The sequence below is a fragment of the Drosophila subpulchrella genome, unplaced genomic scaffold (assembly GCF_014743375.2).
Source record: "Drosophila subpulchrella strain 33 F10 #4 breed RU33 unplaced genomic scaffold, RU_Dsub_v1.1 Primary Assembly Seq106, whole genome shotgun sequence".
In the NCBI taxonomy this organism is placed as follows: Eukaryota; Metazoa; Arthropoda; class Insecta; order Diptera; family Drosophilidae; genus Drosophila; species Drosophila subpulchrella.
In genome coordinates, this window is record NW_023665448.1 from 160016 (window position 1) to 182369 (window position 22354).

At 50.5% G+C, this 22354-nt stretch overlaps 1 protein-coding gene across 1 annotated transcript; it reads right to left on the minus strand.

Annotated features, from left to right (window-relative positions):
- Positions 1-10472: 10472 nt before the first annotated feature.
- LOC119558503 (mucin-1-like) lies at positions 10473-12249 on the minus strand. Its single transcript, XM_037872008.1, has 3 exons — positions 12173-12249; positions 10799-11163; positions 10473-10738 (listed from the first exon to the last, which is right to left on the minus strand). The coding sequence occupies exons 1-3, from the start codon at positions 12247-12249 to the stop codon at positions 10473-10475; spliced, it is 708 nt and encodes a 235-aa protein (XP_037727936.1).
- Positions 12250-22354: the final 10105 nt, after the last annotated feature.

The window sequence follows — 22354 nt, forward strand, 5'->3', positions numbered from 1 at the left end:
CAGCGTTCATCCGGACGGACAGACAGACGGACAGACGGACAGACGGACATGGCTAGATCGACTCGGCTAGTGATCCTGATCAAGAATATATATACTTTATGGGGTCGGAAACGCTTCCTTTTGCCTGTTACATACTTTCCGACGAATCTAGTATACCCTTTTACTCTACGAGTAACGGGTATAAAAAGATTAAAAGTAGCTAAGTTAGTGGTAGTTGACCGTCCAGGCATAAGTCCATGTTGGTTAGGACTGATGATCCGACCAGCAAGAAAAGCTGCTTAGCTACAATTCGTTAAAATGTTTTTGAGACATTACTTAGCTTTGAAATTGGCCTATAATTTGAAACAATATTTTTGTAACCAGACTTGGATATAGGAGAAACTGTGTCAAGTTTCCATTATGCGCAAATACGCCAGTGGAAAGAGACTTGTTAAAGATAATTTTAAAGGGCTCACAAAGAACACCTATATAGTTTTTCCTAATAAATGGAGAAAGGCCATCGCAGTCTAATTGTCCTGAGTCGGTAAAACTCTTAGCCGCCATATAGTATTCAAAATTAGTGACATCTAAGCACCCAATATTTGGCCTCGTGGCAATGGCACTGAGTGAATCATCGTCATTCCACAGCGAGCTCGGTTCAAAGATAGATGCAAAGTACTTAGCAAATAGATTAGCGACCCCAATATCCGAGGAAGCTGAAAGACTTTCATATGACGTATGGGAAGGAAAGTAAGAGGTTGTTCGCTTAGAATTGACAAAGTGCCAGAATGATTTAGGATTGGTAATTAATTTACACTCTATATCAGCAATATATTGGGTGTATAAGAATTTATTAAGGAACTCAAACTCACGCTTATCTTGTTTGTACCGATCAAAGTCAGCAGCATCACCGCTTTCTATGTAGCGCTTATAGAATTTATTTCGGAGATTTTTATATTTTTTTAGTCCTTATGTGTACCATGTTAGTCTATAAGAACTTTGAACTCTAGTTTTAGCGTATCTGCCTACAATAGTAGAGAGAAAAGATATAAAAACTTCATAGCTTGTATTTACATCAGCATGCGAGAGGACTTCCGCCCATCTAATATTAGAAATATCACTACGGATAGAATCTAAACTGCTGGAATTAATATAAGTAAGAAGCAAGCGAGAATTATTTGGTGAAAAATATAACAAGTAATTGAGATTAATTGGGGCTTGTGATGAGCATCACACGTGGCTAGAGGATTATCGCTGCAACATAAATTGAGGCTTAAACCAGGATGTACAAAAATTAGATCTAGAAGCTTATTTAAGTTATTAAATACATGGTTAATCTGGACTAATCCCATACTAAGAAGCTCATCGATGACTAAGATTTCGTGGGGAAGAGGCAAATTACTGGGAACCATTGCTGAAGACTCAACATCATGAGCCCACACGAGCGAAGATAGGTTGAAGTCGCCCAAGACACATATATATTGGCCATCTTCCAGCTCCTGGTATAGGCGGGCAATGTTGTCCACATGCGCTTTATATAAATCAAAACTGCTGCTTGGGGGTATGTATGATACTGTCAGGTAAATTGTCTCCGTAGGACCAGCGAGAGATACACAGAGTTGATCGAGCAGAGAATCCTCGTTCTGAAGACGAATAGCAATGCAATGCAGGTCACGCCGCACAGCAAATAAAACGCCGCTACCTCTGGAGCATCGTGTTTTAACGGAATCTCGATCTTTACGGAACACATGATAAAGATTTTTATCGAAGAATTCATTATCGAAGAAATCCATGTTGAGCCAGGTTTCAACAAAAATGACGACGTCGTGATCACCATGAGACGTTGCCTGAAAATAAATATTGAAATTTGTATTGTTAGCGCATATCCGGTCATCAATGGTCATGCTATCCATAATTGGTCCAGCATCATGGCCCGAATCCGTAAGAGGCCTCTCTGGGATTCTATCATAATTACTAAAATTATTTGTGAGGACCTTCAGTACGGATACGAATAGGCTGGTGATCGTCGCCCCAAACATTAGGTGGGCAGTCAATATTAGTATTCAAAATATAACTGCACGCAGGTGAATCCACTTCTGGTAATAATGAGCGAGAACGTACTTCAGCTGCCGCAGTCCATTGTTGTTGTTGATGGCGAGAGCATCTCCAGAGAGCACCTTTAAAGAGAGCACTCTGAGAGGCTCGCCATCCAGCCAAATGTGTTGATAAAAGTTGTTGTAGAAAGTCGAACGCCAGAAAGGTAGAGACGGAGAGCGCATAACTATTCGGCGATGAAGAGTAAGAATCCAGCCGATGTTCTGGATACTTCGGCAGACAGGCGCAAGATGATGAGAGCGCAACTCCGAGGAGCGCGCCGATATAAGAGCCAGGCGGACGGCGAATGTCGCGCAAAGCGGACATTAAAAGCTCCAGCTGATGTTATTGATGGTGCAACGGGAGAGGCGTAAGATGATGAGAGCGCAACTCCGAGGAGCGCGCCGATTCTAGAGCCAGGTGGACGGCGAATGTCGCACAAAGCTGACAACAAAAGCTCCAGCTGATATTGTTGATGGTGCAACGGGAGAGAGGGGCAAGATGATGAGAGCGCAACTCCGAGGAGCGCGCCGATATTAGAACCAGGCGGACAGCGAATCTCGCGCAAAGCGGACAACAAAAGCTCCGGCTGATGTTGTTAATGAAGCGTCAGGAGAGCAACGGAAAATGATGTGAGCGCAACTCCGAGGAGCGCGCCGATATTCGAGCCAGGCGGACGGCGAATGTCGCACAAAGCGGACAACAAAAGCTCCGGCAGATGTTGTTGATGGTGCGATATCGAAGTCGAAATTAAAAAAAGTTATTTATTGCGTACTATGTTAGAATCAAACAAAAACACCTCTTAACGAGGTAGAAAGTAGTGGCGAACGCGCCTTTAACAAAAATTTCTGATATCAACAATTGTGACGAAAAATGATATTACATTCGATAAAATAAATAAACTATATTAAATTTATGATTTCGGCCCGCCACAGTATATATTTATTTACCTACATGTACATTTTCTGTTGTAGCGTGCCGAATACATAAATTTAATATAGTTTATTTATTTTATCGAATGTTATATCATTTTTCGTCACAATTGTTGATATCAGAAATTTTTGTTAAAGGCGCGTTCGCCACTACTTTCTACCTCGTTAAGAGGTGTTTTTGTTTGATATCAGAAGTTTTTTTGATCAAGAGTTTAAGTACCCCAATACCATGACTAGGAGTCGTCCCCATATGGCTTGGCTATTTAAAAACCAAACACACAGATTCGACCCCTAATCTTAGCTGAACGTCACCTTAAATTAGGCACAACAAGTTTAGTCGCTTCAATTACCTATTTTAATAGCACAAGTTTGGAATCTCAAGGGCTGTATAGTTTCAGATTCCAAGAGAAATCTGTCGTTTCTTACATTTCCCGCCGAACTAGCGGGTTTTTCCAAAGTGGTAGAACAAATAGATCAAGTTTCCTATTTCGATTAGCTTCTTGCAAGTAAAGGACCCTAAAACCATAACAGATTTTCCGTTTGAAAAAATCTAATAAGAATTTTTTTCATCAAATTGTTTTTTTCCTAGTTAACTCGAATGAATAACGCTGAAACGAGTTGCACTTCTTATCGCTTAATATATTCCAAACGGTAATTTTTAGGGCAAAAATTGTTATATATTAAAAGTTGAGGAATTTGTAAAGACCTTTTTCATGGGCTGGGATAAAACTCAGTCCGGCCAGGGTCCTCTACAGTTAAATTTGTAGAAAAATATAGGAACGAAACTGGACGGGGAGTTGCCGCGGGGATTTGCGGGGAAAAGAGGCCAGAGTATCCGCGTTGCACCGAGTAAGCGGCTCTAGCGCAACACGGCACCCGAAAGGTATAGTGGAGGGCGGGGCTGCTCCCGGCGAAAATACTAGCGAAACGAGCAGCGTGGCCGATCCCTGAGAAAATACCAACAAAACCGAACGGCGGGGCCGATCCCGGATAGAAAAAATACCAACAAAGCTGAACGGCGTGGCCGTTCCCCCTGGATGTGCGACTCACAAGCTACTGGGGTAGGGGGTAGGGATCCGAGGGGAGGATGGCCGGAGGCGACCCTTCCCTGTGCTCCCTGTGGTCGATCGAGTGGTCGTTTGCACTGAGTAATCGTCTCTGGCGCAACACGATTCCCGACCGGCACAGATCACTGCACGTGGCTCGCGACTACCTAAACCGTATTTGGGGCGGGGTTCCCATGAGAGGGTGGCCAGAGGCGATCCTTTCCTATGCTCCTTGTGGGCGATCGGGTGGTCGTTTGCACCGAGCAAGCTTCTCTAATGCAACACGATTCCCGACCGGCACAAATCACTGCACGTGGGTTCCCGAAATATGCACAAATTCACGCGGACACATTTTTCTTCATTCTCTTTTATCTTTATTATTCGCTAGTTTCACAAGTTATTTTCCTAGTCCCCTACTCGCACTCAGTCTGATCTCTATTGTCTGTGTCCCACTTACTCCTTGGATCCGGCGTGCCAACGCTCGTGCCGCTGTGCCACTCCGGGTTGAAGTCCGCTGGTCGCCTTTTCTGCCATTCGGGAATGAGAGCGAGCTTCCGCCCTTGCGGCCGCATGTGAGCTCGGTTTTCCGGGTTTTTTCGTTTCCCAACACAGTTTCTTATCGATCCTCCGCCTATCGCTATCGGCACTATCAGCTGTTGGCCCTCGGTTGACCAACACTGGGTGGTTTTCCAGCCCTGGTGCGCGCGATATTTAAATCTGATAAGCTTAGCTTCTAGTTTGAACTTAAATAAATTGCCTTCGTGGCGTAACGACTTATGGCTAACTTATGCTTATAACTTATAAATAAATGGCCGTCGTGCCGTAATATCCAATTGTATGCCTTCGTGGCGGAAAGAATAAAAGTGGCGAAATGTGGAGGGTGAGTTTCACGCATCCTCACACCCCCCCCCCCCCCCCCCCCCCCTTTCTTCGGCGTGATTATGGTGGAGGGAAACGATCACCTCCCGCCCGGCGGTGATGGTGACTCGGAACCGATGACCCTCGATCTGGCGCAGGTAGCGCACCCTCCGTCGATCCTGCTCCTGGATGGATGCGACTAGGGCTGTAGGCAGTCGTCTCTGGTGGGTGTCTACCCTCCAGCCGACTGGGGCGACGATCCACTGGGCCTCCTCCATGACTTGTCCAGCGTCCGGACACTCCCGGAGGGCTTGCAGGACCTCCTCCTCCTCTTCCCCGCTGAGGAATAATTGCAGGTCCGGTTCCTTGCTCGTCCCCCGATGCTCCAGCTGCAAACGCCGCAGGTGGCTCGCCGCTAACTGCGATGCTTGCGTCCGGCGACCACGGCACGGTGGAGATGGAGTCGCCGTTACGAGCTTCGCGTGACTGGAGGCTGAGGATTGGGCTGAAGCTGGGTGGTGTGGGGCTCCGGTCTGACAGGACCTAGTCCCGGCTGGGGGGTGCGCCGTCGTTGGTATCCATGTCCGAGTCATGGTGGTCGACCGGTTGGTAGACCCCTGCGACGAAGTTTGGGTAGAAGGGCTCCATCCTGTTGTTGCAGTTCCGATCTGTAAATTGCTAGAAAATTAGCCTAGGCCTACGTTCCTTACTTGCCCTGGCTGAGTGCGAGGATCGACTTATCTAGTGGGTACAACTCTCAGCTTAACCTAGTTTTCTACTAAAGTTATTACTACGATGCTTTGGGTACATTCGTCGACTCCCTTATGTTGGGCACGCGCTCTCTCCGGTGGCTTCTTCCGGGTCCCCTAGTTGGTCGCTGCGTTGGTGGTACTCCTTCAGGTCGCCTACTCCTGCTGTTCGCCTCTTCCTGTTTTCCATATGTTGTATCCTGACGATATTCGGGGAGAGGAACTTCAGCACCTTAAATGGCCCCGAGTACTTAGGAGCAAGCTTCGCGTTAAAGCCTTCGCTGGCCTTTGACAGGTGGTGAAGGCGGACCATAACCTGTGATCCGAGCTGGGGTCTTCACTCGCGACGTCGCAAATTGTAGTGGCGGCCTTGTTCCTGAGAAGCCATCTGGTTGGTTTCCAGCGCAGTGCGGAAAGCTTCCTGAAGTCGTTTAGCTCGCTCAGTGGGGTCCAACGGCGACGAGTGTAGACCAGGCGTGACCACATCAAAGAGGGCTCCTGGCAATCTGGGTTCCCTACCCTGCACCAGATAGGCGGGGCTGAAACCGGTGCTATCTGAGATGCTCGTGTTTATGGCCAGCGAGATCTCTGGCAGTAGCTGATCCCATGTCCTGTGATCCTGGTCCACGTACTGGGCTATCATTGTCTTGATGGTCCGGTTTGCCCGTTCGGTGGGGTTCTGCTGCGGGGAATAGGGAGCTGTGTATTTCAGTTTGATGCCGTTAGTGCGACAGAATGTCTTAAAACCGCGGCTGGTGAACTCCGTGCCGTTGTCGCAGATCAAAGTCCTGGGTGCTCCAAAGCGGGATATTATCCTTTCCCGAAATCTAAACTCCAGTTGGGCGGCTGTGGCCTTCTTTAGGGGGATGATCTCGACCCATTTGGAAAAGACATCTATAAATACGAGCAGCATGGTATTCCCTCGTCGGGTCCGAGGGAGAGGTCCAACGAAGTCGGCTCCGACGAGCGCGAATGGCTCCGTGGGATGGCGGGTGAGCATTTTGCCCGCCGGTTTGCGACTCACCTTGTATTGTTGGCAAACCAAGCAGCTGGTGACGTACCGCACAACGCCTCGATGTAATCCCGGCCAGAAATATCGTTGGGCAATCCGTCTGCGAGTCTTCCGGATACCCAGGTGACCAGCAGAAGGGTGGTCGTGGCATTCCTCCAGCACTCGTTGTCTCTGCTCCCGAGGCACGCAAAGCTTCCATGGGTTGCTGTTTCCCACGTCTGAGGTGTGTCCGATGTGTCGATACAGCTGTCCGTGATCCAGAGTGTAATCCGGAAACTTTTCGGGGCGCCTCTGGACTTCTTCTTGCATCCTCCGGATCCATTTGCACTGAGTTCCGTGTTCCGCGAGCAGCTGAAGCATCCCTAGGGGTTGTCGGGAGAGGGCGTCGGCGACAACGTTGTATTTGTCCTTCCGATAGAGGACGGTAAACTGGTATTGTTGCAGCTCCAGAGCTGTCAATCGAGTTCAACCACTTGAGAGCGAGGTGATCCGTAATCACGTCAAACTGGTAGTCCTCCAAGTAGCAGCGTAGCTTCCGCGTGGCCCAAACTATGGCGAGGCACTCCTTTTCGGTAGTGGAGTAGTTTTCCTCGGCTCGCTCGACGCGTCGACTTACGTAGGCGATGACCTTTTCCTCTCCATCGATGCTCTGAGTGAGGACTGCTCCAAGTCCTGCATCACTTGCATCCGTCTGAAGCTGGAACTTGTATTCAAAATTTGGGCAGGCCAGTACCGGTGCGGCCGTTAGTCTGGCTTTGAGTGTCTCGAATGCCTGCTGTTGGGGCTCCTCCCAGCTCCACTTGACCCCCTTCCTGAGGAGTCGGGACATGGGCTGAACGATGGAGGCGAAATCCTGGACGAAGCGTCGATACCAAGATGCGATGCCCAAATGGCGACGGAGTTCCTTGACGTTGGTTGGCGGGCGTAGTCCCTGGATAGCAGCTATCTTATCTCGGTCCGTCCTGATGCCTTCTTCGCTGATCAAGTGGCCTAAGTATACCAGCTTTTTCTGGAAAAACTTGCACTTGCCTTGATTCTGCCGAAACTTTGCTTCCCGCAGTCGTCGGAAGACTTCCCTGAGATTCCTGGCATGTTCCTCCCACGTCGCCCCGATGACGATGATGTCATCCAAGTAGGCGAAGGCGTGGGGTTCCATATCCGGCCCGATGACGCTGTCGAGGGCTCGCTGGAACGTTGCTGGGGCAGAATGCAGTCCAAAGGGCATGACTTTCTAGTGGAAGAGTCCACGCCCAGGGACGGTGAAAGCCGTGCATTCGGGGTTTCCTTCCGCCATAGGGATCTGCCAGTATCCATTCTTAAGATCCAGCGTTGAGATGAACCGGGCGTTCCGTAGCCGCTCCAATATGTGGTTGATTCGTGGGAGTAGGTACGCATCGGGTATGGAATGTGCGTTGAGTTGTCGATAGTCGACGCACATCCGCATATCCCCTGTCCTCTTCCGCACGAGCACCAGCGGGGCACTGTGCGGGCTACGGGAGGGCTCGATTCGGTCGTCTCGTAATAGCTCGTCCAACTGCTGATTGATTATGCTCTGCATGGCAGGGTTATTTGGATAATACCGCTGCTATAGTGGCTTATTATCCCGGAGAGTGATGGTATGCTCGGCGATCTCCGTTGGCCCGCTTAGCTCGTCGAAAAGCTGTAGCTCCCCCTGCAGAAAGTGGGCGGTTTCCTCGGTGTGAGGTTCTTCGGTCACCTGTAGCCTGGTTGGGTCCTCCGCTACAGTGGCCAGGTGTCCGTGGGGACAGTGGCTCCGGAACGGGATGTGCTTCCGTGCGCTGGCTGCGTCCGACTGGGCTGGCAGCTGATATACACCAATTTTCCGTTGTGGTTCCCGAGGCCCAGGTGAGGTGGCTGGTTTGCGCGTGTGAGTTTCCACCGTTGTGGTGGCCAACATGGCGCTCGTGGAGGGGCGTCGAAACGGGTTCTTCTCCTTTGCCGTGGCGGCGTCCGCCTGCGGCTGTAGGCCGTACCTGTTCTCCGTGGTGATGCAGGTTCCCGCGGTGTCGCCTGACGGGTTCCTTGACAACGGGGGTCCCGAGGGGTCAGGACTTGTCTTCCGCACTGGCGCGTTTGGCTTTATGTGAGTCCTCGGAGCAGGCTTTGGAACTTTTTTGGTCCCCCCCTCGGTGCCTTGCGATGATTGCGGCGTACCGGGTGTGCTTGGGGATTGCGCGGTTGCGGCCGTAGGAGTCGCCCGCGTATCTGGGGTTGGTTTTACCTTCCGGGTGGCAGGTGGGGCTAGTTGCAAGCAGACTTGCCCGCAGATTAGAGTTGCGCTGATGGCGCAGAGAAAGTCGATGCCCAAAATCACTTCATCCAGGATCGTTGGCAGGACTAGTAGCGTCAGCCCGATCGGTCGGTCGTTTAAGCCGACTTGCGCCTGGAGGGCCTTGGTCACCTCTTTCTGGGATCCATCCGCCAGAGAGATGCGGGAGCGGACTTCTCTGCTGTTTCTTCCTGAGTCTAGGCGCTTGGCGATCGCTTCGCTGACAAAGCTTCGCGAGGCTCCTGTGTCAATTGTTGCCGAGAAAGGTTGTCCCTCGATTGTAACATTGGCAACAATCCGCCCCCCCGCCAGGCGGAGTGGGGAATCTAGTGATGGGGGAGCACCGAGTGGGTCACCGCGGGCTCCCGACGTGGGCGGCGACCCTGGCCGTTTTCCGTCCGGCGGCAGCAGTCGATGGTACGGATGCTTCGTTTCCCACAGTCCCAGCAGTACATCAGCGGTGGGTTTCGGCATTCTCGTGTGAAGTGTCCGATTTCTCCGCAGCGGTGACAAGCTCGGCCGATGTCAACCGGTGGTTCCGTTTCCTGGGCGATCATCCCGTTGGATATCGCCGGCCTCCTGGGTCCAGTGGGCGTTGGAGCGGGAAAGTTCCGGGGTCGAGGTGTGGGTCTTCCGCTGCTCTCCCTGCCGGAATTCCAGCTTGCGGTTGGAATTAGGGCTGCATGTCGAACGGGGTCTCGATCCCGTGCGCTTTCGAACGCAGTTGCCAGTTGGGTAAGCCCCTCTAGTGAGGAGAACTCAAGTCGCCGTATGAAAAGCTGGTACTCCGGCATCAAATTCTCGTAGATCCGCTCGAGCTCCTGGTCTAGTGAGTACTTGGCGCGTTGCATCATCAGGCGTAATTCCACTACGTATATTTTGAAGAGCTCGCCCACTTGTTGTTGCCTGGTCCGGATGGCATCTTCTAGGCTCTGGTAGTACCGCGGAGGCAAGAAAAACTCCGGAAAGTTTCCCATGGCTCGGTGTGCATTTGGTATGCCCGGTACCAGCCTTCGGCGCGGCCTGAGAAAAGTCCAATGACGGCCCTCGGTATGTCACTCGTTCTCACATTGTAGGCAGTGGCACCTTCCTCGATGCGTTCTATAAAATGAACGGGGTCTGACTGTCCGTCAAAAAGTACGCCCCATCCTCGCAGTTACTCGGCGAACACGGCCGAGGATATGGGGCTGTGCGGAAGATGGGCGGCTGGGTTGGCGGCCGGTATCTCCCGTCCAGGGCTTTTCCGTAGGTTCCCTAAGCAGGGCACGGAAAACGTGTGATTCTCGATTCCGGGCATCGATGAGGTGGCCCGACTGGTGGACGTCCTCGGGGTGGGTGCTTCCGGGTATATTGCCTCCAATGCGGCAAAGCGCTCTCGTAGAGCCGGGCTGTGGTCTCCTCCTCCGATAAAGGATGCCAATCGTGGTCGTAGTTCGTCTGCGTCCTCTGACGTTTTCTTTCCCGAGTCACTGGGCATACGCGCGGTGGCGCTGCCGATGGCTCTGCTGGGGATCACTCAGTGAGCGCTCCTAGTGGCGTGACTGGGCGCTGGGCGCTACCAGGGGCGCACGGCAGGTACTGCTGACGTGCGGCAGTGGCTGACCGATGTGGTTGCGGCTGGCGCTCCCGTTGCCCCGTGGACGGCGCTGCTGGCGGCGCGGTGGACGTTGCTGAGGGCGCGGTGGCCGCTCGTTGCGCGCTCCTGGTGGCGCTCGTAGCGTGGCTAGTGACCACGTATCCGGCGCGGTTGGCGCTGCTGAGGGCGCGGCTGGGCGCTGCTGTGGGCGCGGTGATTGGCGCTCGGTTGGCGCTGCTGAGGGCGCCTGTTGGGCACTAACGCCGCTCGATGGGCGCTGCTGATGGGCGCTGAACGCTACTGAGGGCGCGGAAGCCGCTCGGTGGGCGCTGCTGAGGCTGGCGCTCCTGATGGAGCTCGGTTGACACTGCTGTGGGTGCCGTTGGTACTGTTGATGGCACGGTTTTGCGCTCTGTGGGCGCGGCTGATTGGCGCTCCTGATGGCGCTCGGTGAGCGCGGCTGGTGAGCGGCGGCGATGATCGTTGGGCGCTCCTGATAAACACGTGGGTGCCGCTGGTGGTGCACTGACGCCGCTCGCTGGGCGCTCGTTGGGCGCTGCTGGGCCGCTCTGTGGGCGCTGCTCGGGGCGCGGTATGCGCTTGACGGCTTCGTGGGAGGCCACTTGGCTACGTGGCGCTCCGGGAGTGGGTTGGCGTTGGCGGGCGCAGCGTTACGGGATCCCCTACTCTAACTATTCCTGCGGTCTCCTATCTTTCTCTAAATCTCGTCTACTGGACATGGGTCTTTAGGCCATGCGGTTGGTGGTAAAAACCCAACTCTCCTGAAGGATATCTAGTCGTCCTTATTAGTCCCTGTTCGGGCGCCAAACTGTAAAGACCTTTTTCATGGGCTGGGATAAAACTCGGTCCAGCCAGGGTCCTCTACAGTTAAATTTGTAGAAAAATATAGGAACGAAACTGGACGGGGAGTTGCCGCGGGGATTTGCGGGGAAAAGAGGCCAGAGTATCCGCGTTGCACCGAGTAAGCGGCTCTAGCGCAACACGGCACCCGAAAGGTATAGTGGAGGGCGGGGCTGCTCCCGGCGAAAATACTAGCGAAACGAGCAGCGTGGCCGATCCCTGAGAAAATACCAACAAAACCGAACGGCGGGGCCGATCCCGGATAGAAAAAATACCAACAAAGCTGAACGGCGTGGCCGTTCCCCCTGGATGTGCGACTCACAAGCTAATGGGGTAGGGGGTAGGGATCCGAGGGGAGGATGGCCGGAGGCGACCCTTCCCTGTGCTTCCTGTGGTCGATCGAGTGGTCGTTTGCACTGAGTAGTCGTCTCTGGCTCAACACGATTCCCGACCGGCACAGATCACTGCACGTGGCTCGCGACTACCTAAACCGTATTTGGGGCGGGGTTCCCAGGAGAGGGTGGCCAGAGGCGATCCTTTCCTATGCTCCTTGTGGGCGATCGGGTGGTCGTTTGCACCGAGCAAGCTTCTCTAATGCAACAAGATTCCCGACCGGCACAAATCACTGCACGTGGGTTCCCGAAAAATGTACAAATTCACGCGGACACATACTTCTTCATTCTCTTTTATCTTTATTATTCGCTAGTTTCACAAGTTATTTTCCTAGTCCCCTACTCGCACTCAGTCTGATCTCTATTGTCTGTGTTCCACTTACTCCTTGGATCCGGCGTGCCGACGCTCGTGCCGCTGTGCCACTCCGGGTTGAAGTCCGCTGGTCGCCTTTTCTGCCATTCGGGAATGAGAGCGAGCTTCCGCCCTTGCGGCCGCATGTGAGCTCGGTTTTCCGGGTTTTTTCGTTTCCCAACACAGTTTCTTATCGATCCTCCGCCTATCGCTATCGGCACTATCAGCTGTTGGCCCTCGGTTGACCAACACTGGGTGGTTTTCCAGCCCTGGTGCGCGCGATATTTAAATCTGATAAGCTTAGCTTCTAGTTTGAACTTAAATAAATTGCCTTCGTGGCGTAACGACTTATGGCTAACTTATGCTTATAACTTATAAATAAATGGCCGTCGTGCCGTAATATCCAATAGTATGCCTTCGTGGCGGAAAGAATAAAAGTGGCGAAATGTGGAGGGTGTGTTTCACGCATCCTCACAAATTTCAAGGGCTATATGATTTAAAATTAAAAAATAAATCGTTCGACTCAATTTTGAGAAAATAGTCAAAAAGTGGTTTTAAAAAATAACTTTTTATCATAACTCTAAATCTATTATATTCAGACAATTTTACTGTATGAAGAGTATTTAGCAAATTAAATTATCTTTTCAGAGATCTGGGGTCTGGGGTTTCACAACTAAAATCCTCGTCTTCAACTTCAAAATTATGTTATATATTTGGTGGATCTGCAGAATTTATAGACCGAGCTAATTCCACCTGCCTCCTTTGCGCCTTGCTGTTTAGGGTTCTCTTCGAAAAGTTACTCATTTTAAATAATTCACTTCATCTTTTTTTCACTCAATGATTGGTATATCACAACTGATTAATGTGTGCGGAATTACAGGATTATATAGGGGAATAAACAGGTAACCGACCAATACGAAGCAATTTTTTTCAATTGAGCCCTTTAATTTCTACCCAATCTACCAGCATTTCTTCACTAAGTACCTTACTGGAAAAACAAATGTCCATAATACCTAATAAACGGCCAATTGTCTACCTGCACTTCTTAAGTAAGTTCCTTAATGAAAAAACAATACACACCCAACACCCACACACGGTCCTTTGTTTACCTGCACCTGTGCTTATTGAACTGATTTAAATAATCGTAACTATTGAGAACGTTGCCGATGGCTTTATTTATAAAATGGAAAACACAACATTTTTTTATTTATAAGTACTATTTTGTATTAATTGGATTTCATTTACAGAGCTACAAAATGGATCGCACGTTCGAAATAATTGATATTACAACAGGGGAAACAACAGCGGAAACCTTGAAAAGTATGGAACAAAAAATTGACGATATGATGAGTATGAAATTTCTTTATAATGTTGATCTAGTTAATTTACTAAAAATAGAGACGGAAACTCTTCAAAAACCCACGGAAATGCCGAACACTAGTTCCAAAATCCGCACCAGACGGTCCTGAAAGGGCCGCATCCCAAACTGGGGATGACGGGTGGCAGAAAGCCAGCCGCGAACCGTTCCGCCACGGGCGCTTCTGCGCCTAAAGCAGCGGTAGGCACTGCCAAGGCGCTCGGGCCACCCGCTGGAGCAAACAAATACACATACGCAGAAAGGTGGACTGCCGCCCAGACTCTGCGCTCACACACTAGGAGCACCGTTGCCACACCTTCGCCTGATTGGCTAAAGAAGGTGGAATAGGCAAGGAAGGTGCTTCCTAATTACGGGCAGAATAAGCCCACCCAAGATGAAGCTCAGGCAAAAGGCAGCGATCCCTCGATCTACCCGGACCATCAGCGAAGAGATACAAAATCCAGACAAGGGCAATCCGAAGGGCAGGATTCCCAGGAACAAGTGGAAGGCAGTGGAGTCCTACCTTTCAAGGTGGTGGCCTGCGACAGTCAGCGGTCGGCTGACCTATACAAACAGGCGACGAGCAAGCTCGGTGAGGTCTACGAAGGGGCGAACATTGTCGCACTAGACTGGTGTCATGTCCCCAGTAGGCCCCGAGCTAGGATTTGGCTCCCAGCAGCGATCAAGGCGCCGGAGGACATCCTCTTCATGTTGCAAGAATGCAACCCGCACCTCCCCACGAAGGATTGGCAAGTCGTCAAGGTGGAGGGGCATGAAGGGGATGTCAACCAGGCGGTGTTGGTCCTAACCAAGGAGTCAGTTGCTCCAATCGAGACTGCTCGAGGAGTGCTGAACTTCGGGTTTAGTGCAATCCACATAAAGATCTACAAGGGCGACTCCAACGCCGCGGGAAGCTCTGCCGGCAACCCAGCCGAGCAGGTGCTTCCTGAGGAGTTGGAGGCACCTGGTGGGCCAGGGGACGGCTACTCTACCTCGGACCGGCTATCGAGGACGTAGACCTCAGCGACACAGAGGAGGCCGCCGTCACTGTGGTGAAGGTTGCAGCTGTAGATGTCAATAAGACTTCTACAAATAAACCTGCACCACAGTAAAGCAGCGTCTGCTGCACTTTTGCATCGGCTGACCGAAGGCGGAGCCGACCTAGTCCCAGTACAGGAACCTTGGGTAGTGGGAGAGAAGGTTGCTGGACTAGGAACAAAGGAATACAAGCTTTTGCTTGACCCCAAAGAAGGTAAAATTCGAACCTGCATATTAGCCAAAAGGCATCTTAGTAAGTTTCTGCTTCGCAATTACAGCAACGGAGATAACACCGCAGTAAGCCTGGAGCTGCAAAGCGGCTCTATAAGGATACTATCTAGACATATACGCCGCCGAGCCACGCCGCCGCCGCCGCCGATTTTTTGCTTTTTTGACGCGCCGCCGCCGAGTCACGTAAAAACCGGCGCGGCGGCGGCGGCGGCGGCGTTCGGCGTCATACAAATTTTTATTCATTTTATAAATAAAAAAGGTTATTATTAATATATCCTACAAAATTTTTCGACAATAATCGCTTTCAGTTATCGATTAAATGTCTCATCTCCCATCTCCTTACATGTGTCCCATCTCTAAAACATTTAACAGCTGAGTGCGTAATTAATTTCACGAAGTAAGTTTTACAGTGTTATATTTGGATTAAGAATTATGTATAAGAATTAAATATCCCAACAAACAGATGGATAAGGCATTGAACATGTATTCAATTGAACTACAGCGCAACGCAAGTCGTAAAAGTAAAGTGTGGGAGTTTTTTGGTGTCTTGCAAGCTAAAGCCTAGTACTCAGATCGGCTAAGAGTTTCACTAGTCGAAAAATCTTATTCTTTGTAGTGTGACCGAAGTTTTCAAAGTTCACCCGCAATGCATGTAGCATGGTCTTACTGACAAGCAGCTGGGTTTGTTGCCAAACGGAAAACAAAACAATTGGAGAAATTTAAAAAGGAGGAGTCTGCTGGTACACAAAGAAATTAAATTAAAAATAGATGGAATGTTCAACGAATGTTTTTATTTATGTAAAATAGTTGTTTAAAGCTTCCTTTTCGCCCCACGGATGCTTCGCCATCTTTCCCGCGCCACCGCAGTCCAGCTCCGAGTCCCAATAGGCATATTGGACCTTGAGGAAATGGGAGCCGGATTGGGAACAGGGTTGATCCGCTGAGGCTGCAGGAAGTCGCCCAGCATCCTGGCAGTGGCTGGACATGGCTTCTCCAACTGTTCCTTAGCGGGCGCCCTATTTTCCTCCTCCCTGTAGAAGGCAGCGCGTCCTCCAGCTCCGCTTAAGCTGCCAAGTAGATGGTGGTTATGGTGTACGGAGTCCTAATGGAGAGGTCTTCGGAGATCATGTTACTGGTAGTTCTGCTGAAAAGATACTTCTATTAGTAAAACGCAACCAAATTATTTTGGATAGATCTTACTTTCCTTGCCAGGACACGCCCAGCAGGATGTCCATGTAGAGAGCGAAGTCCCACTCGGCATGTTCCTTCCCACTGGGATTCTCTAGTGGATCTCCTCCAGCACTTCAACTATTCTGCGGATTTGCCCCCGTTGTGGTATTGCATCCTGTCGGTCAAATCCCACAATAATGCGCAACAGCTTGGATTAGGCGTCCTTTTTCATCTGCACTGACCTTCTTTAACCGTTTTTGGGGTTTTTCTTCCATTTTTAATTTTTAAATTCCCCACCGCTTCTGCACGAACACCGCCAAAGATTAAATTTCTTATTCTTTGGGCCGCGGCTAACGGCGTTCATCGATAATTCACTCGCGAAATCTGGTATTTTTTCTGGTATTTCCTTAGCTCATCTGAGTACCGCGCTGAAAAACAGACCCGACGAAAACCTTTAGCCGCCTTTTTGCCTCTCGCTCACTCCTATGGTTAGCTCGCGGTTTTCGTCGATGTGAGTACTAGGCTTAAAGAAGAAAACAAGTTCATCGAAGAAGACAAGGTTTTTTGCAAATTGTGTTTGGATGAACAGAAAAAAGAAGACGAAACAACAATCATTTCATGGTAACAATTAAATTTATTATTTCAAGTTCAAAATTATATTTTTTAAATTGTTTCAGTGCTAAAATTCAATCATATTCTAAGACAATGAATTTCAATTTCAATCAATTTCAATGAATCTCAAAACTGTCAAATCAAGAAAAGACTGTTATTTTGTTTTAATTTTAGTTTAAGTTGTTATTTCGCTTTACTTACTTATTAATTATGAAGTCAATAATTTCAGTTTAATTTGTTATTTCGCTTAACTTACTTATTAATTATCAAGTCAAGAAAAGACTCTTATTTAGTTTTAGTTTAATTTGTTATTTCGCTTGACTCACTTATTAATAAAAGGAAAAAAAAATCAGTTTATTAAATGCTTACGCCGCCAGCCGCCGACAATTTCACCGGCGGCGTACCCGCCGCCGCCGCCGGTTCTTTCTAACGGCTACGCCGCCGCCGCTGGGTAATTTAGAACTCTACGCCGCCGTCGCTGCTGAAACCATCGGCGTAAACCTCTAATACTATCGGCCTACTTGGCATTTGAGAAGGAAAACCGCCCAGATGCGCTGGTCAGGGGACTGGCAGAGGAATGCGAAAAGCCCAGGAAAGGTTTGGTAATAGGCTGAGACGCCAACGCCCATCGTAAATGTAAATTGTAAATTCGAACCTATTCTTATGCAATAAGGGCAATGTCCCTACCTTCATAACTTAAACTTGCCAAACGATCATAGATCTAACATTGGTATCAGACTCACTCGTAGGCGCAGTCAAAAACTGGGCAGTCTCTGACGAGCACTCTTTTTCAGACCATAGAATCATAGAATCAATGTTGTCCCTTGATTCGCCCTTGCCGGTCAGTTTCGCTAGCCCCAGACGAGCCGACTGGCGCAGGTACAAAGAAGTTCTGACGAATATCCTCCCCATGGAACCGCCAGAAAGCATTACAGACACAGGAGCTTGACAGAACAGTAGATAAATTCACAGAAGCATGCAACACTGCCTTCAAAGTTGCATGCCCTACAGGGAAACCAAGGGGAAGGAAAAAACCCCCCTGGTGGACCCAACAACTATCAATCCTCAGAACCAACTGCAGATGCCTGTTTAACAGAGCAAAGGTGGGAAATGAGGAGACTAACTGGCAGAACTACAAGCATGAACTAGCCTCGTACAAAAAGGCCATTAGAAGAGCCGAACGAACTGCATGGCAGACCTTCTGCTCTGTTATAGAAAAAAAACTGATGCCGCAAGGCTCTGGAAAATACTCTCTAAGACAGCCGCGCCTTTGGGTTATCTTCAGAACGCAAATGGATCATGGTCAGACTCCAGTAGAAAGCCCTTGGACCTGCTCTTAGACGCTCACTTTCCAGGGCGGCTGGGTTGGCGGCCGGTATCTCCCGTCCAGGGCTTTTCCGTAGGTTCCCTAAGCAGGGCACGGAAAACGTGTGATCCTCGATTCCGGGCATCGATGAGGTGGCCCGACTGGTGGACGTCCTCGGGGTGGGTGCTTCCGGGTATATTGCCTCCAATGCGGCAAAGCGCTCTCGTAGAGCCGGGCTGTGGTCTCCTCCTCCGATAAAGGATGCCAATCGTGGTCGTAGTTCGTCTGCGTCCTCTGACGTTTTCTTTCCCGAGTCACTGGGCATACGCGCGGTGGCGCTGCCGATGGCTCTGCTGGGGATCACTCAGTGAGCGCTCCTAGTGGCGTGACTGGGCGCTGGGCGCTACCAGGGGCGCACGGCAGGTACTGCTGACGTGCGGCAGTGGCTGACCGATGTGGTTGCGGCTGGCGCTCCCGTTGCCCCGTGGACGGCGCTGCTGGCGGCGCGGTGGACGTTGCTGAGGGCGCGGTGGCCGCTCGTTGCGCGCTCCTGGTGGCGCTCGTAGCGTGGCTAGTGACCACGTATCCGGCGCGGTTGGCGCTGCTGAGGGCGCGGCTGGGCGCTGCTGTGGGCGCGGTGATTGGCGCTCGGTTGGCGCTGCTGAGGGCGCCTGTTGGGCACTAACGCCGCTCGATGGGCGCTGCTGATGGGCGCTGAACGCTACTGAGGGCGCGGAAGCCGCTCGGTGGGCGCTGCTGAGGCTGGCGCTCCTGATGGAGCTCGGTTGACACTGCTGTGGGTGCCGTTGGTACTGTTGATGGCACGGTTTTGCGCTCTGTGGGCGCGGCTGATTGGCGCTCCTGATGGCGCTCGGTGAGCGCGGCTGGTGAGCGGCGGCGATGATCGTTGGGCGCTCCTGATAAACACGTGGGTGCCGCTGGTGGTGCACTGACGCCGCTCGCTGGGCGCTCGTTGGGCGCTGCTGGGCCGCTCTGTGGGCGCTGCTCGGCGCGCGGTATGCGCTTGACGGCTTCGTGGGAGGCCACTTGGCTACGTGGCGCTCCGGGAGTGGGTTGGCGTTGGCGGGCGCAGCGTTACGGGATCCCCTACTCTAACTATTCCTGCGGTCTCCTATCTTTCTCTAAATCTCGTCTACTGGACATGGGTCTTTAGGCCATGCGGTTGGTGGTAAAAACCCAACTCTCCTGAAGGATATCTAGTCGTCCTTATTAGTCCCTGTTCGGGCGCCAAACTGTAAAGACCTTTTTCATGGGCTGGGATAAAACTCAGTCCAGCCAGGGTCCTCTACAGTTAAATTTGTAGAAAAATATAGGAACGAAACTGGACGGGGAGTTGCCGCGGGGATTTGCGGGGAAAAGAGGCCAGAGTATCCGCGTTGCACCGAGTAAGCGGCTCTAGCGCAACACGGCACCCGAAAGGTATAGTGGAGGGCGGGGCTGCGCCCGGCGAAAATACTAGCGAAACGAGCAGCGTGGCCGATCCCTGAGAAAATACCAACAAAACCGAACGGCGGGGCCGATCCCGGATAGAAAAAATACCAACAAAGCTGAACGGCGTGGCCGTTCCCCCTGGATGTGCGACTCACAAGCTACTGGGGTAGGGGGTAGGGATCCGAGGGGAGGATGGCCGGAGGCGACCCTTCCCTGTGCTTCCTGTGGTCGATCGAGTGGTCGTTTGCACTGAGTAGTCGTCTCTGGCTCAACACGATTCCCGACCGGCACAGATCACTGCACGTGGCTCGCGACTACCTAAACCGTATTTGGGGCGGGGTTCCCAGGAGAGGGTGGCCAGAGGCGATCCTTTCCTATGCTCCTTGTGGGCGATCGGGTGGTCGTTTGCACCGAGCAAGCTTCTCTAATGCAACAAGATTCCCGACCGGCACAAATCACTGCACGTGGGTTCCCGAAAAATGTACAAATTCACGCGGACACATACTTCTTCATTCTCTTTTATCTTTATTATTCGCTAGTTTCACAAGTTATTTTCCTAGTCCCCTACTCGCACTCAGTCTGATCTCTATTGTCTGTGTTCCACTTACTCCTTGGATCCGGCGTGCCGACGCTCGTGCCGCTGTGCCACTCCGGGTTAAAGTCCGCTCCTAGGTCTGGTCGCCTTTTCTGCCATTCGGGAATGAGAGCGAGCTTCCGCCCTTGCGGCCGCATGTGAGCTCGGTTTTCCGGGTTTTTTCGTTTCCCAACACAGTTTCTTATCGATCCTCCGCCTATCGCTATCGGCACTATCAGCTGTTGGCCCTCGGTTGACCAACACTGGGTGGTTTTCCAGCCCTGGTGCGCGCGATATTTAAATCTGATAAGCTTAGCTTCTAGTTTGAACTTAAATAAATTGCCTTCGTGGCGTAACGACTTATGGCTAACTTATGCTTATAACTTATAAATAAATGGCCGTCGTGCCGTAATATCCAATTGTATGCCTTCGTGGCGGAAAGAATAAAAGTGGCGAAATGTGGAGGGTGTGTTTCACGCATCCTCACAAATTTCAAGGGCTATATGATTTAAAATTAAAAAATAAATCGTTCGACTCAATTTTGAGAAAATAGTCAAAAAGTGGTTTTAAAAAATAACTTTTTATCATAACTCTAAATCTATTATATTCAGACAATTTTACTGTATGAAGAGTATTTAGCAAATTAAATTATCTTTTCAGAGATCTGGGGTCTGGGGTTTCACAACTAAAATCCTCGTCTTCAACTTCAAAATTATGTTATATATTTGGTGGATCTGCAGAATTTATAGACCGAGCTAATTCCACCTGCCTCCTTTGCGCCTTGCTGTTTAGGGTTCTCTTCGAAAAGTTACTCATTTTAAATAATTCACTTCATCTTTTTTTCACTCAATGATTGGTATATCACAACTGATTAATGTGTGCGGAATTACAGGATTATATAGGGGAATAAACAGGTAACCGACCAATACGAAGCAATTTTTTTCAATTGAGCCCTTTAATTTCTACCCAATCTACCAGCATTTCTTCACTAAGTACCTTACTGGAAAAACAAATGTCCATAATACCTAATAAACGGCCAATTGTCTACCTGCACTTCTTAAGTAAGTTCCTTAATGAAAAAACAATACACACCCAACACCCACACACGGTCCTTTGTTTACCTGCACCTGTGCTTATTGAACTGATTTAAATAATCGTAACTATTGAGAACGTTGCCGATGGCTTTATTTATAAAATGGAAAACACAACATTTTTTTATTTATAAGTACTATTTTGTATTAATTGGATTTCATTTACAGAGCTACAAAATGGATCGCACGTTCGGAATAATTGATATTACAACAGGGGAAACAACAGCGGAAACCTTGAAAAGTATGGAACAAAAAATTGACGATATGATGAGTATGAAATTTCTTTATAATGTTGATCTAGTTAATTTACTAAAAATAGAGACGGAAACTCTTCAAAAACCCACGGAAATGCCGAACACTAGTTCCAAAATCCGCACCAGACGGTCCTGAAAGGGCCGCATCCCAAACTGGGGATGACGGGTGGCAGAAAGCCAGCCGCGAACCGTTCCGCCACGGGCGCTTCTGCGCCTAAAGCAGCGGTAGGCACTGCCAAGGCGCTCGGGCCACCCGCTGGAGCAAACAAATACACATACGCAGAAAGGTGGACTGCCGCCCAGACTCTGCGCTCACACACTAGGAGCACCGTTGCCACACCTTCGCCTGATTGGCTAAAGAAGGTGGAATAGGCAAGGAAGGTGCTTCCTAATTACGGGCAGAATAAGCCCACCCAAGATGAAGCTCAGGCAAAAGGCAGCGATCCCTCGATCTACCCGGACCATCAGCGAAGAGATACAAAATCCAGACAAGGGCAATCCGAAGGGCAGGATTCCCAGGAACAAGTGGAAGGCAGTGGAGTCCTACCTTTCAAGGTGGTGGCCTGCGACAGTCAGCGGTCGGCTGACCTATACAAACAGGCGACGAGCAAGCTCGGTGAGGTCTACGAAGGGGCGAACATTGTCGCACTAGACTGGTGTCATGTCCCCAGTAGGCCCCGAGCTCGGATTTGGCTCCCAGCAGCGATCAAGGCGCCGGAGGACATCCTCTTCATGTTGCAAGAATGCAACCCGCACCTCCCCACGAAGGATTGGCAAGTCGTCAAGGTGGAGGGGCATGAAGGGGATGTCAACCAGGCGGTGTTGGTCCTAACCAAGGAGTCAGTTGCTCCAATCGAGACTGCTCGAGGAGTGCTGAACTTCGGGTTTAGTGCAATCCACATAAAGATCTACAAGGGCGACTCCAACGCCGCGGGAAGCTCTGCCGGCAACCCAGCCGAGCAGGTGCTTCCTGAGGAGTTGGAGGCACCTGGTGGGCCAGGGGACGGCTACTCTACCTCGGACCGGCTATCGAGGACGTAGACCTCAGCGACACAGAGGAGGCCGCCGTCACTGTGGTGAAGGTTGCAGCTGTAGATGTCAATAAGACTTCTACAAATAAACCTGCAC